Genomic DNA, 20,322 nt, shown 5'->3' with positions numbered 1-20,322 from the left:
TATGTATAGAATAATTGCAAAGTTTGGGTAAAAGGATGTTGTAATGAACTATGGGTTTTCGATTGAAGAAAAGTTTCATTTAATATTACCCACTTGGGTATAAGAGCAAAATTCTTACATGTGACATGGATAGACGTTGTTTTGTAATCACTTGATGACAATATGAGCTTGAATATGCATAGAATATTTACAAAGGTTGTAGTATTATTCAGCACAATGAGGACAGGATAAAATAATTGACTAATTTTCCTCTTATTGACATCAACACACGGAGAGATATTTCACGGGTGCTTGAGTGGGATGAAATGGGGCACATTCTGTTCCGTCTTCTCCAGGGTAACTGTCAATAATATCCATGTTCGGAGGCGTGATTGACAACATCACTTTATTTAATTGTGTTGAAGATTTCTAATTTTAGAATATTTGCAAGAGTTTGGTGCAATTGATTCTAATTGTTTATATCATTACCCTTATTGTTCTATCAATAACCTTATTTGTAAGAACATTAATTTGTAAGAGAACACTGCTCTAAGATGGCCGCCGTTATGTTGGAGCTTAACCTTTAGGATGACAGTCCGTTATCTATGTTGGTACGTCATACGTAACGTGTTTAAAAACCACTTGGTAAAATGTTTTGTTTACCCGTGACCAAGGCGAGTGTATCGCTGAAACGCGTAGGGTATTTTCTGGCTGGAAACCGATAAGAAAAGAATAAACGATTATTTCACTGAATGACGGATGGACTCTGTGCGGTGATTATTTCCTGACGGGAGTGCAACGGTACCTGTGAGTACTTGGTGAAAATGTATGGATAATAGTGGGCGTCTTCGGACCCACGGTTGCACCGACGCTAAAGTGTCCCGGGATATCTGAAGAAGTGAAGGGTTGTATATATATATATATATATATATATATATATATATATATATATATATATATATATATATATATATAAAAACAGCAAACCTCATTGTACTACACATCCGTGGTACACACGAGCAGGGACTCCAAAGTTCTGGTGCTTTTTTATATTTCTTTATTTTGCTCATTACATGTGACTATGGGGAGGGCAGAATTTTCACATTCGCAAAAAGATTCGATAACTTGCAACAGAAAGAACAACTTGACATTGTGACAACGGATAGGTCAAGCAGTGAATCAGTATATGCAGACACAGACCAAAATGAAGGAGAAGGTAGTTCAAACATAACAGCTTTTAACCAAAATGCGCCTCACACTCCAGCAACGGCAATGGGAAAAAAGCAGGAATCCCCCGAGAAGCTGAGAAAAGGGACAGAGTGGGACCACGAGGAGGAAAACAAGGAGGGAAAAAAGAGGTAAGGGCATGGAGAAACCAGGAGTCTGGACACAAGCAGACACAAAACTGGGACAATGACAGAGATCAATTGTCAAGAACTGAAAATAATCAATCTATCTACGAATATAATGATAAACTCTGAAATAACCTTACTAAAGAAAGGGTCAAGTTTTTGCCGAATGACACACATTGATATTACGCAAACAAGAATGGACCTGTACCGATATATACACAAACTAAAATTGGCAACTGGACCTCTCATCCGTCTTTGACACCGTACCCTACCGCACCCCAATCATGAGACTCCATGACGCCGGCATTCACCGCAAAAAAGGCCCTGGAATGGATCCACTCCTTCCTCACTGGCCAAAACCAGCGAGTCAAACTACCCCCGTTCCTGTCAGAACAAACAGAGATCAGCTGCGGAGTTCCCCAGGACACCTCCCTGAGCCGCACCTCTTCATTGTCTACATGGCCACCACCGCAGCAATCGTCAGAAGCCACAGACTCAACATCGTCTCCTATGCCGATGACACCCAGCTGATCCTCTCCCTCACCAATGACCCCGCAACCGCCAGTACCAACTTCCACAGTGTAATTAAAGCTGCTGCTACCTGGATGAATGACAGCTGGCTCAAGCTCAACTCAGACATGACCGAAATACTCATCCTGAGACCCACGCCTTCAGCCTGGGATGAGTCTTGGTGGCCAGCCACCCTGCGATCCCCTGTCACCCCGACAGACCACGTACGCAACCTCGGCTTAATACTGGACTGATCACACACAATGAACTGCCAAATCAACGCAGTCTCCTCAGCCTGCTTCCACACGCTCCGCCTGCTTTGAAAGACATTCAGATGGATCCCCACAGAATCCAGAAAGACAGTCACCTGGGAAAAAGTAAATTTTATGCAATAGACCAAGTGGAAAAATTTGAACATGGTGGAGACATGGAAAGTACCCTGAGACAAAGAGAATCACGCTACTTAATGTTACTCCATACCCTCACCCTGACAGGGTAATATCAAGATGAAGAACTAAATGTAGATATATAAGGGACAGCACACAATGACTGATCAAGCATTATATCAATGGTTAAACTCACAGAAATCAAACAACAATTGGATAAACGTGTCCAAAGGAAGGCACCACAAATCAGTGTCCAACCTCAAGTGACAGTCTCTTTGAAGGGCCATTCAATAGTACAAAATTGACACTACTCATCAAGCCCTAAAACACCACATAACATGACGCCACCAGCTGTGCACTATATAGAAAACATTAACATCTGACACGTTGCAAACTGAGGAAGAAATGGCATGCACAGTCTCAAAAGAATGAGCCCACTGGAGGACAAATCATAATTAATTGGATAAATTGTGTATCAATATAGGAACCTTCCTGGTAAACTGGTAAGAATTAAAAAACACAAAGTAATTTGTTATCTTAACAGACAATCTGTGAGATGTCTCACCATCAAGAATGATGGAAATACCGATATGAGAACAAACAGAAATCATAAAGTGACATCATGAATTACAGTCAATAACCACAATGCAATGGGTTATCATCACATGTGCATATACAACTTTGAAAGATCTCCAGCACACGGGTGTGCACAAACTACAACAAATACAGGAGAATGAAACTGGTGAAATCAAAATCTGCTTGCATTATAAAGATCCCAATCCCAAGAAGTAAACACAGCCAGTATGTACTTCACACAGACTGTGTGAGATGCACAACGGAATGGAACATTGGGCATGAAAGAATTGAGGGTCTCCATAATACATTCATTTTTTTCATGTTCGAACCAGTGATCAAGGTCCAGGGGGGACCGAAACGTGTTGGGCGTATTTTGAATTCAGCTAGCCAAACTCTGCAATTGCAAAATCGAAAGGAGGCCTTCACTTGTGTGTTCGGCTTTGTTTTCCTTTACAACAGTAATGGATTTGGATACACCGCAGTGGCAAGGTCCTGCCACGTGAAGTATCGCAACACGGCAAAGCGAGATTAAAGAGTGCGCTGCTGCCCGCAACCAGGATCAGCAGGCATCACAATATATATATATCAGTGCTCCACTTTCGCCACTACTTCCGTACTTGCGATTGGGTGCCAGGTCCTGCGAGGGTGTACTCGCATTATATACAGCTCTATAACAAATTACGACTGGCACTCACGGGAAAGAATAACCTTTTAATAGATTATTCGTGGACTTAATCACAACAGACGCGTTTCGGCAAAGTGCCTTTCTCGATGAAAGACATCACCCAGGTCACCAACCATATCTTGGTTGGGGGAAGCGGGGGAGCCCCAAGGCCCCCGTGGCCCAGCCGGCTCCTCGCATCAAGCAGGAGCCGGCACTGCTCCCGACTGCAGAAGTAGCTTAAAATGCTGCTCCTTGCAGGTGGGAGCAATATTCAGATCAGTTTCTCTGCCCGCTTCACTGCAGGCAGGGAAACCGATCTGAAGTCTGCTCTCAGATGGCTGAGGCATTTTTAAAGCTCCCACCAGCTGGGAGCAGAATTTGTGTTTGCTCTCGCTTGACAGGAGTTTTGAAACTGCAGGCACAATGGGTGGACCCCCAGGGACCTAGCAGGATCTGGACCTGGGGGATGTTATGGTATGTTATTTTAGTAGAATTTATAAGAGTGTTTGAATGCCCATAGGCATCTTGGTGCTTGCTTTGGCTCTATCAAGAAGAACCGAGAGGGGGAATGAAACTATTCTACATTGAACAACCAGGTTTTCAAAGCCTTCCTAAATATCAGTAAATTGGGCATGGCTCTAATTTGCAGGAGAAGAGAGTTCCAAGCCTTTGCTGCTCCAATTAAAAAATGTCTTCTACCAGTGGAAGACCTTTTAAACCTGTGGACTACTACACATTTGGCTGTTGCTGTCCATAATGTTCTACCTGGGAAATACCAACTGAAGCTGTTTTTAAGAAAAAGTGCACCTTGGTTATGGGCAGTACATAGAGCCTTGAAAATGATCCTCTGTCTTACTTGCAGCCAGTGTATCTTCTTTATAGCTTTAGATACTGACTGATATTTTAGGATTTTCAACTACAGTCATGCTGCGGCGCTTTGGAGGATCTGCAGCCTGTTCAGTAGGTACTGATGCAGATTTAGATACAGTCCATTACAGCAGTCTATTTTAGTAAGTACTAGAGAGCTGACTACAGTATTTTGGAGATCTAAAGGAATAATAGGTAGGATCTTTTTATGGTTCTTAATGTATAAAATGAAGAAGATGTCACTTCTTTCACTTGATCAGTAAAAGGGAGTTTATTATAAATTACTACCCCTAGATTCCATGCCTTGGTAACTAGTGATGGCAGTACATCTGAATTCTGCAGTCACTAATTAGGGGTCCAAAAAATATAAGATAGAGCGAAATAGCAAAACCTCAGTTTTTCCGGAGTTTAGTTTCAAACAGTTCCTACTCATCCAGGTACTCATTGCCACCATACAAACCTGCCATCTAGATCCTGTGCCATATTCATCCCGGGCCAAAGAGAAGAAGATTTGAACGTCATCAGCATAAGATGTGGGAGAGAGAAACATGTGATCTAATTACTTCTGCTAAGGTGGTGGCATAGACATTGAACTTAGAAGGGCTAAGCGGGGACCCCTGGGGGACCTGGCAGGGAAGTGAGAAAAGCTGGGATATGAACTCACCTAACGCCACTAACAGTTCTCTATCCTGGAGAAAGGATCTTAGCAAGTTCAGGTCTGCCCCGGTGACACCAATTGCAGCCAGCCCATCTATCAGCAGCCCATAATTAATGGAATCAAAAGCTGCTGATAGAGAGCTGCTCTGCCTCCCTGATTCAGGGACCAGCTAATCTCCTCCGTGGCTTTGATCAGTGCTGACTCTGTACTATGGCCACGACGGAATCCAAATTGGGTACAGTCTAGTGAGTTATTATGCAAAATGTGGCTAGAAAACTGTTTGTTCATGATTTTTTCTACCATTTTGGCTGGTAGAGATAACCGTAATGTGCGACAGTAACTATTCGAGTCCAAGGGGTTAAGTGACAGCTTTTTAATTAATTGAAGCATCAATGCTCTCTTCCAGGTCGTAGGAAAGATCCCTGTTGACTGGAAGATTTCAATTAATTTGGAGGCAATAATATCCGGGGCCGGTTTGGTCACCTTGGGGGGGCAACAGTAGTAAGGGGAGCCAGATTTAGCAGCGTTGATCAACGTCACTACTTCCTCCAAGGTAGGAGGAGTGAATTCTTTCAGTAGTGTCTGACACTGTTTCTGACTTGGAGAGTAGACCAAAATGTTTGAGGAAGGGGTAAGATTGGGGGAGGAAGAGGCAATAGATTCTGAGATTTTGTCAGACACCTCTTCTACTTTATGCTGAAAAAATTTGGCTAAAGTGTTTCAGAACACTTGACTTGTATTGACCAGCATATTAGATGTTCCTGTTGTCAATTTTTTTTTACGGTCTGGAATAATTCTTTAGTAGAATTTTTTGCAGTTTCTATTGTTCGTGTAAAATAGAGAGTTTTTTACTTCTTAATCATGATCTTGTAGTTCAGCGGACATTCCACATGGGACCGACCTACCCGGTGGGCTAGAAAAAACAAGTGCAGGAGATCAAGTCTGTTTTTAAAAAAAAAGAAATCCATGGATCCACTACGAATTTGCATGGGTGTGTGACCCCATTGCCAGGCCTAGGGGGGCAGGTTATTCCTATCTCGATGCGTATTTGCAGATCCTCCGCGAATTCACTGCAAACCTTTAAAAAAGAATGTTTTTGTCCCCAGGCGGTGTCTCTCTGGGACCCCACCACCAGGCCTTAGAGGTCAGGATATTTCTACTCAGCCCCCCTTTGTCTTTTTTCATGTTTTTTTTAGGACTCCATCGCTGCCACTTGGTTGAGGTGGTAGCAGCCAATCAGATCCCAGTTTAAGAACTGTCGGCTTTGGGATCCTCTGTGGCATGAAATATACCATTTTTTTAAACTTTAATTTCTCAAAAACTATTGAACGGATTTACAACAAAACACAAAAAGGACTCTCCTGGACCAAGATCCAGCTTCCAACCAAATTTGGTGTAAATAAATTCAGTGGCTTGGCTGTAGCGGTGTCTAAATCTCCTATGGAAAATTGAATAGGGAACACTTGTTTTGGGATCCCCCCTTTTCTCAGCCCCTGCTTGACGAATCAACCCAAAACATTCCATGCGTATACGAGTTGGAAAGTAGCACTCATTCGGAATGTTTTGTGGAGATTCATCAAACAAGGCCAAAGTTATTAGCAACACAAAAAATGCATTTCCAATGGAAACACAATCCTAACTCTAGAACCTTAGAAATTAACTGGAAAAGCAAAAGGTTAAAGTAAAGTTATAATTAGGTGAATATATCAGCGACAACATTAATGTTTTGCACTAAAAATCCACAGAAATTCACCAGTTATAGTAGCAGAGCTCACTATAACTTGCGCCCGCCATGCTCTGCTTATGACCTCACATATTACTTCACCCATGACATGATCTACGACATTGTTTATGATATCACAGATGACATCTCAAATCTCATCTTTGATTAAACAACTGATGACATCACTGATCTCATCATCCAATGAGTGTTTTCATATTTTTATAGTTTACATAATGGTGAGTAACTACCATATTCCTTTTCTACCTTATTTTGTGTAGCCTTTTTCTAGCTAATAGGTGTAAGTGTTGACAAAACGCATGGGCTCCTAATGTATCACAGGTGTGTAGAGGTATTAAACACATGAAAAATGGTTGCATTGAAGAGTAACTGTGTGCAGGTGACAGCGTGTTCCACACAAGATTATTAGTTCTGCAGAAATAGTTTCCAACAGGGCAAAGATTCTAAATAGCACATATTAAGTATTGTAATCAGACTTGAGTTATTAGACAGAAAGCCTTGAGTTATTAGACAGATTTGTCTCAATATGACAATTTCTACACAACATAGAAGACTATGTGCAGCAAGTACTAACCTATGAACGTTGCTTCTTGTGCATCAAAAGATGGGTTATCTGTAAAGTTTTCACCACATTATGAAGGCTGCAGGTAGTATAATCTTTAGTTCTTTCAGACCTTGGTTATTTTAAGCGAAGAGTGTATTTTTTGACAAGTGTTGCATAGAGTATACACTGTTCTTAGTAGATACTTTAATAATACTCTGTCGTGTATTACTCATGAGAGTTTCACTGTCTGCAAACAGCGTGATACAGAGTAAACTCTCTTCATAGAGTAAACACTATTTACAGTATCCACTTTCCTACTCGCATCAACTTCATTTCTCAACGTAGGTTCAGTGAGAGGAGTTGGCCTAACGGCTAGGGCGCTCTACCTCGGACCTGGGGAACTAGGTTCAAGTCTCGGTAATGGTGCTGAACATCCTGTGATTCTGGGCAAATCACTTAATCTCCCCGTGCCTAACAAAAAAGGAAAATGTGTCCTCATGTAACGTAACTGGTGCTATGTAAAGCGCTCTGATACCTGATTAGATTCGGGTCAAGTTTGCGCTATATAAAACTCTGCAAAAAAAAAAAAGTGACTGAGGGGTTTGATATACATAAAATCTGTCCATGGTTGGGCATTAATTCTGGAACAAACTTTGAGTATCTTTAGGAAATATGGTTTCTCTGAACAGTTGCATAGCGAATGAACACCGTGTGCAATGAGGTTTTCCCATATATCTGTGTTCGATGTGAACTAGACTATCTGTGAAGTGTATGGTATAGGGTGATTGTTACACATACCATATGCCTGCTACACCTAAGGGAGTTGTATCTGTGATGGCATTAATGATGCTCCATATTATTCTGAACTATTTTGTACTTAATTTCAGGCCTCAAATGCCATTCTATTTTATCAAGCAATGTGTACAAAACCAGCTTGGATGATGGTATCAGTGATGTCAATTGAGATGTCATCAGTGATGTCATTAATGATGTCACAGAATATGTCGTGAGTGATGTAATATGTGAGGTCATAAGCAGAGCATGGCGTGGCGAAATTGATAGTTAGCTCTGCTAACTATTACTGGGGAATTTCTGTGTTTTTTTAGTTTAAAATGTTACATTGGCACTGAAATTGTCACCTAACAATAATGTCACTTTACTTTTTTTTGTGAATATAAATTAATTGAATTGGAGTTATAAGTTGGGAAAGGTATTAATATTTTAACCTATGATAAACAAAACGTAGAAATACGCTGAAAAACATTACCGTTTTAAAAACAAAAAATCCAGGGAAATTCCCCAGTTATACATAACTGACATGAGTATAACTTCCAGTGCCATAGATTCAATATGTCATCAGTGATGTCATATGTTAGGTCATAAGTAGAGCATCCCACCGGTGCACGTTATACTTATGTCAGTTATGCATAAATGGCCAATTTTCCAGTTTTTTTCTAACTACCTTCCTCACGAATACCTCTCCACTTTAACCTTTGTTTTTTTCAGTGAACAAGCAGCCACCCCCCACCATGCATGGTCTACTGACATCCAGTCCCAGACACTTACTTCCCTTTTTAATTATTTTTATTTTTTTTGGTCCTGCTGGACTCTCACAGGGCTCCTGCAGGAGTCCCACGAGAGGACACAGTGGGGCTGAGCTAGCTCCCATGGGAGACCCATAGGATCACAAAAGAGACCCCACCATAAGGGACAGGGTTTCAGGGCACACAGATACCCCTACCCTGCCCACTACCCTTTTTTTCCCCTACATTTTCAGGTAATGGAGACTGACTCCCCATGTCCTGCAGTGGTGGCTGCACAATTTTAATTCATGTTGCGGCTAACCAATCAGATTGATCACTCCTTATGGGGGAAAAAAGCATCACGACCAATCAGATCGCTCCAATTTTTGAATTTGCAGGAGTTTCTCAGATCAACTGTCAATACATCCATACATTTTTAACCTTAATTTTTCCAAAAACTACTGAATAGATTTACATCAACCACAAAAAGCACTTTCTGTGTAACGATCTAGCTTTCTGTCAAATTTGGTATTCAGCCACTTTATATGAAAATGTGTTCAGCCATTTTCTCTGTGTCTTTGTCAAATTTTTTCTATGAAAAATGCGTGGGCAAAAAGTGTTTTGGGACCCCGGCTTTTTCTCAGCCCACGGTTGACGGGTCACCACAAAAGCTTTCGTGAGGATTTGTCAATATATATATATATATCTACAAATATATATATATATATATATATATATATATTCACTTAAAAAACCATAGGTTTCACACATGTTATAGTTAGCTGGACATTTCAGTCGTGAAAAACCATTGAAATTCCCCCGTTATAGTTAGTGCAGGCAACTATAACTCACGTGACCGCAATCCTCTGCTGATGACGTCAGATATTTCATCACTGTATTTAGACACTTATTTACCCATGTCTTCTTCCATTAATTTTTAGCTATACATATATTACAAATATGTTTTTTTTCAGAAAGACACATATGTCATCAGTGATGTAATATCTGACGTCATCAGCAGAGGATTGCGGTCGCGTGAGTTATAGTTGCCTGTACTAACTATATGAGTGAAATGTCCAGCTAACTATATTTTATATGAATAAAACATCTTTAAATCACATATATTAGGTAGTTATAGTTAGGACCTAGTTTCTATATATATATATATATATATATATATATATATATATATATATATATATATATATATATATATACCTTCTGACATTTGAATTACGGCTGAAACGGCTGAATTAGTCCATCCTAAAGCAATCAACACTAATAGTAAATCTGCAATTACTGATCCTAAGCAACATACGGCGAATTAATGAAACCAACCAAAAAAGGGCACACCCTTTATAGGACACATGTACAGAGCAGCTGGCTATGAGCAGACATTAATTTAAATATTCAGCGTTCAATTCAGGCAGAAAAGCATCCTTTTAGATTTTACATATCTGCTCAGCAGTCTTGCTTTTAACTGTGTATGTGTTCCAAATCTGCAATATGAAGGGAAAGGGGCATTGTTTGGGGTGGCTTCTCTGGTTCTATTTTGGCTCACCGTTACAGTAGAAGGTCTCAGCCAGAGTCCAACATTTGACCCAAACTGAGCTTGAGCCTTGCTTGCCTTGTCACTTAGGGAACACATCCCTGGAACTAACTGCACCAGTTCCATCCTCACCACAGTAAACAAGTCCTAGGCTACCTAGGGGAACACACCCATGAGACAGCAGCACAAGTGCCTGAACAATTATAAGGAACATGGCTAGTGAGTAAAAGACAATACACCCCTCAGACCACCTCACAAGTCCCTGAATCCCCACAAGAGCACCTCCCCCAAGGAATCACTATGTTCTGTACTGCTGTGCTACAGTGCCCAGGGTGTGAGATCTGCTTAGGAAGTACCCTCCAGAGCCAAATTCTGTTTGAATGATCGCTTACCCTTCTTCAGGCAGAGGAGTCTGTGCTTCCTTCTCTGAATCAGCAGGAGGGTGCATAGTAGCATAAGTGATAAGAAAGCAATAAGTAGCCCCAGAAGCAGTGGACTGGTCCCTGGTGGAACAAGAAAACAAATATCAGGTCAATCACTTTCTTATGGCATACAGGTACTACTAGTGGTGGATGGACTAGCCGTGCTGCCAGCTGAAGGTGCTCTAGTGGTGCTGGATGTGAAGAAGTTGTGTAGATGTGGTCAGACCACTTAGTGAGTAGGATGGCATATGAGAGCTCCGTATTCATGGTTTCGTAGAAATACAGTAGAGTAGGATGTGTGCAATGGTGAAGAAGAGGGTTTTACTGGAATAAGTAGGGTTAAAGGTCCCTGTTGAAGATTGCATTAATCTCTTAGCATGAGCTGAAAGCCATTTTGTACTTGGCAACCATTTTAGTTAGCTATGTGCTGGCCATTTGCTGTTTCCCTCTCCCAGAGTCTTGCACATGCTCAGATGTGCTTAGGTAGTAGAGTGCACCTGTTCCTAGTATAGAACTGTCAGGCTGTTCTAACTGATGTCAGCAACTTATTACTCCTCCTACTTGTTGACTGTGCAGTTTCTGTATGACCATCTATGTGTATAACTCTTCTCATGTTTACTTGTACCGCCTTTTTCAGCCCCTGTGGGGGTATATAATGCCCCTGTTCTCTGTACTCCTTAGAAAATGTCTCATACAGTGACTTGAGAATACTGTGTGACGCATTTTTTCCCTCTCTGAGGTTAAATAAAAAGATGTCCTTTATATTACAGCTTCTGTGCCAATCTCTTCTTTGTTGGTTTAAAAGGACCAGGTGTATCAGTGAAGCCCCAGAGAAGGCTTTGATTTCTACAATTGGTGCCCTCTGTGAGGCTCATCAGAGAAGTGGCTATCCAAGGGAGTGATCCTGATGGGAGACAGGAATCTGCTGAGGAGGACAGAACAGGACTCTAGTAAAAAGGTACCCTAAAACTGAGATTCTGTCTCTGCAGCCCAGTATATTTCTGGTCTTCCTGATTGGACTCCTCCAACTGCTTACCACTCCTGACTGAGAACATTTTTGGCGTGAGTATTCTAAAAATGACCGTTTGGTCACTCAGAACTTGGCAGTTAGAATCTGGAAACTTGTGCTTGGTAAGGTCGTTTGTTACGACGCTTCTTGGATTTGTATGGAAATTGGCCAATATTTGGAATTTGGAAATATGTAAACTGCAGTTTATGTAGGCAGGTAATGAGAAACTTTTGTAAACTTGAACGGCACACTTTGAGTTAAGCGCTACTTTGTGTATAATATTGTATATGCTGCAATATTTTTGGCATGCCTGTTCTTAGCACACATCGTAGAATGTGTTGCATTTGTGTAGGTACCCTTGGAACTTGTATTGAATTAGCCGGCTCCCCTAGAGGGGATACCTAACTAGGTTTAGGTATAAAAAGTATTTCTTCCTTGGTGACTAGTACCCTGAGGAACTAAATATGTACGTAGAAAGGATCCTGGTCTGTGCACTTAGTAACATTCACAAGTGGTGATATGCAGAGCGTTTTTTTTCCTGGTGTTCTGCCAGCCAAATCTAGTGAATATGACTTACAACTAGTATTTACAAATAGTTTGATTTAAGTACAGTCTGTGGGCTGTCTTTTGTTTCTGTCCTAAGTGTTGATCTGTGGGTTAAATATGTGTTTAAATGTCTGTGGTTTGTCATTAGTGGTACTTGTAAGTAGCGATTGCGCTCTTAGTGCAAGAATGGCTAGCCTTAAGTGCCCTGTATTATGTGTATGACACCGTTTTGAAAATGTCTGGAATGAGCTCAATGTTTTTTTTTTTGTCATCATTCTGTTATACAAAACATCATTAAAATAAAATATATTTTAAAAGAATCCAGCAATTAATTATATAATATATGCTAAATAGCTGAACGCTATCATTAAATTGACAGAGTAAGACACTATACATATGTGCAAATTGCCACAATGTTAAAGATAAAATTAGAATCCACATTGAATAGGAATAAAAAAGCTTCAAAAAAACGAAATTGTGTGTTTTGCAATAGATAGATACAAAATGTCACAGCATTTATCCTTCTGTATTAGGTATTAAAAGGCATCACATTATCTGAGTGAGTTGGATGTTGCTGAACCAAAATACACATTACAGAACGACAGATTTGTGTTGGCTCGAAAGGCTGACTTGAAAGGCGTGTGAATTCGAGGCCTTTACGTGTCAAGCAGCTGTGTAAACATTAGACTATTTCTGACTCCGGCCACAGAAAACAGCTGAAGTCACTACCCCTTAAGTCAGTGCAAAAACGGTGTAAAATCCTGCATTTCAGACTGCTGTTTTAAAAGTTAGAAATATAGTTTCATTATTTTTGATAAACAGAGGACAGATTGACAGTAGGGATTTCTTTTCTTAATGCCTTTTTAAATAAGGATAAGAGTGGTTTTTGATTTTAAATAATAATGACTGTCCTTTATTTAAAAGTGGCGCAGACTTAAGATGTTTCAAGTTAAGCTTCTGTTCTTAGGGCTAAGAATGAATGTGTTTAAATATGATAGGCAAGGGATGCAGCTTGCTTTTCATACGTGGACTTATCAAAATGATTAGATTTTTTAAAAATAAAAAATAAAAATTGATTATATAAAAAATGTTATTTAAAATAGGTGCATTAAATTTGTTTATTAATATTTATAATGCCTAATAATGATGCTGTGACCTCCTAGCATCCAAATTGAATTTAAGCCATGCTATACAGCAATAGGGGGTCACTTACATGTGAAATGTCACTTTATCCAGGCGTACAAAACTCATTTTTATAAGGGTATACATTATACATTTCCGATGCCACATCTCTGGGATATGTAGAGGACATTCTGGGGATGACTATTATGCCAAATCATTGTAGGATATTCATTTTTAAGTGCCCCAAACATCAAAGTCGAAATTGAGTAAAACTCACTATTTAAATGAGGTTATTCCAATCAGAGCAGCTTTTAAACTGCCTTAGGCTCCAGTAAATGTACATATGTAAGGGCAGGGACAGAAAGAGGTTTTGCTTACTTTTTTTGGCAAAAGCAAGTTTTTGTTCACTCAAATGAACAGATTGAATAATAATGGTATATGTGAGCTCTTATTAAGACAATGGCTCTGCCATATGTATAGCACTAATGCTTTTAGGGCTGAATTAAGGAAGCAATGGGATTTAGTTTGAATTCATGTGCCCTCGTGTTACACTTGTACATTTGCTAAAGGAATATGTTCTTTAGCTAGCTCAATGTGCTATTTACCTCCTCAGAGTTTGTTTATGCCCAGTTGCTACAAATTGGGGTTGATAGTGTTGACAGAATGAAACCTGTTACAGGTTTCCTACTGTCAAATATGGGGGGGAGGAGGCTAGCTCCTCTACAAATTAAGGGTAGGCAAATTTATGTTTTCTCTCTCTTTTTCTCAATGTATTTTGAGCCTGTCTAAACTGTCTGTGAAATAGCCATGAGACATTTAATTGGCTATTCAGTAATACTGTTTTAAACATTATTAGCATTAATAAAATGAATAAATAAATGTGCTATGTCACTGCCCATTCTGTCTGATGAAATTATGAAAGGATGAGTAGTCTAGATTGCTGTTTCCTTAATTGATCTTTAAGGGGAACTAGTTGTGGGTAGTTTTTGTTCTAAAATTCTCAGGTGATAACACCACTATTGTTTGTTATTCTCATGCTACATACAGTTTTGCAAGGGCATTGCTAATTTTTATTAGCTAGTCTGTGTAAATAAACTGACAGTCCTTACTAGAGCTGATGTTGCATAGTTTGGATTGTGAAAAAATAGAATGCAGGGAAGATGCCCATGTGATCCTTAGCAAACATTTTTGAGGAAAATATTGTTTTATAGGAGTCTGTTAGTCACAAGATGTTCTGCTGGAGAAAATGTACCCATTATGTTGAAGTTTTTAGTTCTTTATGTAATAGGAATCCTTGTTAAATTAGCAGTTTTAGATTTTCCTGTTGCTCCTATAACATGAGAGCATGGTCCTAAACATACAATGTAGGTGCTTTTATTAAGAGAAATCATTTTAGAAGTGTCTGCAGTCCTGTACAAGTAATGCAAAGTCTATGAGTAAAAGTGTAGAACATTTCCTTTTTTCTTGAGGGTCTTTAGATGATTAAGATAGGAATATACAGATTTAAGGATTTGGAGTATGTCTGTATTGTTTTTCTCTTTTCTCAGAATTTAGTAAATGAACACAGACTTCCTTGGCTGCTTGGGATTGGGTGACGTATTACTCTTGTCAGTTCACCAAAGAGTTCATTTTATACTTGCCAATAGGTTGAGGCTGTTGTTTTTTTTAGTCTCACATAGATGAAAGTGGTTCTTGGGTGCCTTGCTAATATATGGGGCGTCCCTAGACTAGGAAGTATTCTGAGACTAACCTCTCTGTTGATAGATTATTTCTGTGCCTTGTCTAAAGACCTTTTGTTCTGTCCACCAATAGATATTTGCTGCCTTACAACCATTGCCCGAGGGGCGCGGACATCAGATCCAGCTTGGAGAGTCAGCACCAGTCCAGCTTGAAGTCAAAGTGAAGGTAACCAGCACAGGCATTGCTGACAACCAGGACCTCAGTGAAGGTAGAAGGCCGGAAGCACTGGGATGTGAAGTGTGTACCCCTGCCACTGTCTTGGGCGAAAGACGGGTTCACAAATCAGAAAGGAGAAATCGTGGATCAAGTTTTGATGCCCAGCCGAGAGTCAAAGACCGACCAGGAAGGCAAGAAAGTTTTTGCTTGAGGTAACCCCCTTTGAAACAAGGGTTGCTTCAGAGATCCTAGCAGCAGGCCTCTGAATCCTGGTCCCAAAGTGGCTGTAAAGTCTTCACCTTTGTTGGTCAAGAGATACCTGGGCACACTGAATGCAATCTATGGCCCTGACGAAAGAGCAGTGTGCCAGCAGAGCAATACAGAAGTTAGGGAAGGACTTGAGTTCAGGGTACAGGTGCTGTGTCTCTAGTGCCTGTTAGATTAAAGTGAAGAAAGCTGGTGCACTGCCTGAGACACTGGACAGGATCGCTGAGAGCATTTGCCCTGGTGGGTGATTGCCCTATCCTGAAAGAAGAAACTTTTCCCTTGAAACTGGGCCGTGATTCCTGAGTTGCGAGTTGTGCAGCTCCACCGTGGGAACAACAAGAGCCTGCCTGTGAGGCTCAAACGGACACAGGGAGAAGACTCCCCTCTGGCTGGTTGTACAGCGGCTTTAATTTCCCAAGGACTTCTTTTTCTTTTTTGTTGAAAATGTACCCCCTTGGTCGTCTCATTTTTGAGGAGGAGCAGCCCTTTGCAGCTCTTCGTCCTAATCCTCATGGTCCTGTGTGGTCCTCCTGGTCCTCTGGATCCAGGATCATTTTTGTAATAATATGTCTGACTGCTTTCATAATTGTATTAGGAATAATGTTTATTCTACAAGAGAAAAGTTCATCTGAGCAGTTGACAAATGTTACTTTACCCTTTCCTTGATTGATACTCTAGCCCTGATAAAGGAAACACTGGAAAAGTCTAGCGAAAATGTTTTTATTAGATATGTGCTGTTGGCTATTTTGAAGTTGAAATTGATGGTCACTGAAATGCATAGGAGCCTTGAAAATGTTTTTACTGGATGGTTCTAGGATTTGCTTAGGTCTAGAAAGCTAATAGTTCTGTTTCTGATAATAGTAATTACTCTCTCCTGCTATCTGTATGACCCAATGCTCTGTTCCCTTTGTACTCCTGCTTATACCTTATACATACCCGCTTAACAATATTTAGAATGTGAAATGCCCACCAAGCAATGAATTAGGATATTGATAAATTTATGAAAAAAATTAATGTGCATATTTTATCGTTTCCTACTGGATTATGGGAAATGTCTTTAGCTCATGCTAAAAGGACCATCTGTTGAAGATTGCATTAATCTCTTAGCATGAGCTGAAAGCCATTTTGTACTTGGCAGCCATTTTAGTTAGCTATGTGCTAGCCATTTGCTGTTTCCCTCTCCCAGAGTCTTGCACATGCTCAGATGTGCTTAGCTAGTAGAGTGCACCTGTTCCTAGTATAGAACTGTCAGGCTGTTCTAACTGATGTCAGCAACTTATTACTCCTCCTACTTGTTAACTGTGCAGTTTCTGTATGACCATCTATGTGTATAACTCTTCTCATGTGTACTTGTACCTCCTTTTTTCAGCCCCTGTGTGGGTATATAATGCCCCTGTTCTCTGTACTCCTTAGAAAATGTCTCATACAGTGACTTGAGAATACTGTGTAACACATTTTTTCCCTCTCTGAGGTTAAATAAAAAGATGTCTTTTATATTACAGCTTCTGTGCCAATCTCTTCTTTGTTGGTTTAAAAGGACCAGGTGTATCAGTGAAGCCCCAGAGAAGGTTTTGATTTCTACAGTCCCTAGGTCCATTCCATTCATTGTGAGGCAGGATGTGGCCCTGATGAAGACAATGGCTTCAGGGTGAACTCTGGATAGAATTACAGCCTGGCAGAGTCCTGGGGTCCTCTCTTAGATGTATCTCAAAGACCCTGCACCCTTGTCAAGTAGAAGAAATTGCAACAGCATTGCAATATAACAGATGTGCCTAGCACAAAAATACGTGCTGGAACAGCAGCTGCATTTTCTAATAGTTTTGGGAGACAGTGTCATCTGTTGTAGCCAACAGACAGGGGGAGTTGCAGGGTTTGGGCACCTACTCCTACATCCATTCACACACTTTCACGATACTTATGTTTCAATTACCACTCTACGCCACTCCACTCTATGTCACTACACTAAACGTCCCACCACTATAAGCTACTACACTCTACGCAACTCCACTCTATGACACTACACTCTACGCTATTCCACTCTACGTCACTTGACTCTACACCACTCCAGTGTACACCACTCTACTGTACGCTATTCGACTGTATGCCACTCCACTCTACATCACTTCAGTATATGCCACTCTATTCTACACACTCCACAGTACTTCAAAGTACATTACTCTACTGTACACTACTGCAATCTACGCTATTCCACTGTATAACAACCCACTCTATGCCTCTCCATTCTATGTCACTACACTAAACGTCCTTCCACTATAAGCTACTGCACTCTACGCAACTCCACTCTATGACACTACACTCTACGCTATTCCACTCTATGTCACTTGACTCTACACCACTCCGGTGTACACCACTCTACTGTACGCTATTCGACTGTATGCCACTCCACTCTACATCCCTTCAGTATATGCCACTCTATTCTACACACACCACAGTACTTCAAAGTACATCACTCTATTGTACACTACTGCAATCTACGCTATTCCACTGTATAACAACCCACTCTATGTCTCTCCATTCTATACTATTGCACTATATTGCACTCCACCGTACAACAGTCCATTGTACACCCCTGCCCTCAACGTTATACACCACTCCATTGTATACCACTCCACTCTACCATACTCCACTCTACAGCACTACAGTCTATGCTATTTCACTCTACGGTACTGTACTTTATGCCACTCTGTTCTACGACACTCCAGTGTACGCCACACCACTGTAGAAACCTTCACTGTAAGCTACTACACTCTACACTATTCCACTGTACGCAACTCCACTCTATGACACTACACTCTACGAAATTCCACTCTATGAGACTCCATTCTACAACAATCCACTCTATGTTATTCCACTATAAGGCACTCCACTCTATGTCAATCCACAGTATGCCACTACACTCAACATTATTCCACTTTACACCAATCCTCTGTATGCTACTTCACGGTATGTCTCTCCAAACTTCGGCACTCCACTCTACGGCACTCCACTACAGCACTACAGTCTAAGCTATTCTGCTCTACACCACTTTACTCTACGCCACTTCGTTCTACAACACTCCAGTGTATGCCACACCACTGTACGCAAACCCATTCTACAACACTCCACTCTACACTACTCAACTCTATGACACTTCATTCTAAAACACTCCACTCTTCTTCACTCAACTGTATTCAATTCCTCTCTACACCACTACACTGTACCTCACTCCACTGTATGCCATTTGATTCTACCCAACTCCAGTGTATGCTGTTCCACACTATGCAACTCATCTCTACACCCCTTCACTCTCCCCCACTCCACTCTACACAATTCCACTATATGCCACCACACTCTACCACACGCTACTGTATGCCACTTCACTCTAAACCACTCCACTGTATGCTATGCCACTCAATGGCACACCACCCTACTCCAATCTATGCCACTCCACTCTACTGCTCACTATTCCATTGTACTCAACTACACGCTACACCACTCCACTCCAATCTACACCACTCCACTGTACCCCCTCCAATCTACGCCAATCCACTATACTCATTTCCACTGTCAGCAACGACACTATACATCACTACACTTTAAGCTATTTGACTGTACACCTCTCCACTCTACGCCATTCCACTGTATGGTATACCACTGTATGCTTCTGCTAGTCCTCTCTAAGCTATTCCACTCCAATACACTACATTGTACACCTCTCCGCTATTCCACTCTATACACCTCAACTCTACACCACTACACTGTACGCCACTCCTCTGTATGACACTTCACGCTATTTCACAGTATGACACTCCACTGTACACTACTATACTCTATGCCATTCCAGATAACACCACTTCACTCCACGCTATTCCATTCCACTCTACACTATTCCACTGTTTGCCACTCCACTCTACGCCAATCCACTGTACGCTATTTCACTATATGCCACTACACTGTTCACTACTACACTATACACCACTCCAGTTTACAAAACTTCACTCTACCCCACTCCACTTTATGCTATTGTATTGTACGCCACTCCACTAGACCCTTTAGCTATTCCACTGTATGCCAGTCCACCCAACACCACTCCATTGTATACCACTCCACTACATGCTATTCCACTGTATGCCACTACTTTCTCCAGCACTCCACTCTACGCCACACCACTATATGCTATTCCACTGTATGCCACTCCGCTCTACACTTACTACTCCATACACTACCTATCCCTGAACTCTCTAAATGCTATTCTTCCACTATAACCCGCCATAACTGAACCCTAACACACTCATACTACCCCTATACGCTACCTGTCCTTCAAATCTATAAACATCTTAATACCCGTATGCACTACCCATCCACGAATCCTAAAAACTATTTTCAACTCTTCTCAAAAACACAAAATAAACATTTAACCAGATATTAATCATTTTACAAAATGTAATAAAATATTAAATATTTAAAAAACTATTTAAATAAATCCACACAAAAATCATATGTAAAATATTAAACTATGCTATTTTGGTAATTACAATAAATATATTTTTTAAAATATACATGTATTAAACTAAAACAAAATGTAAACTAATTTCTTTCTAAGTTGAAGAGAAGTTATAGACCATGGGTACTCGAAATATATTCCAGGGGGGCAAAACGTTTGGTGTGTGGTGTGACTGAGGACAACAAAGCATGTATGACTAAATGATGA

At 40.6% G+C, this 20,322-nt stretch overlaps 1 protein-coding gene across 3 annotated transcripts in view; it reads right to left on the bottom strand.

Moving 5' to 3' along the window:
* Positions 1 to 20,322, bottom strand: part of LOC146812686 (uncharacterized) — a 213,228-nt gene that overhangs the window by 119,497 nt on the left and 73,409 nt on the right. For all 3 annotated transcript variants that reach the window (XM_085619794.1, XM_085619795.1, XM_085619796.1), the window contains one exon: positions 10,742 to 10,852. In XM_085619794.1, the coding sequence (XP_085475920.1) occupies positions 10,742 to 10,852 (111 nt within the window). The remainder of the gene's footprint in view (positions 1 to 10,741; positions 10,853 to 20,322) is intronic.

The sequence above is a fragment of the Triturus cristatus genome, chromosome 7 (assembly GCF_964204655.1).
Source record: "Triturus cristatus chromosome 7, aTriCri1.1, whole genome shotgun sequence".
In the NCBI taxonomy this organism is placed as follows: Eukaryota; Metazoa; Chordata; class Amphibia; order Caudata; family Salamandridae; genus Triturus; species Triturus cristatus.
The sequence above is the reverse complement of the archived record's forward strand: the minus strand, read 5'-3'. Positions and strand labels throughout refer to the sequence as shown.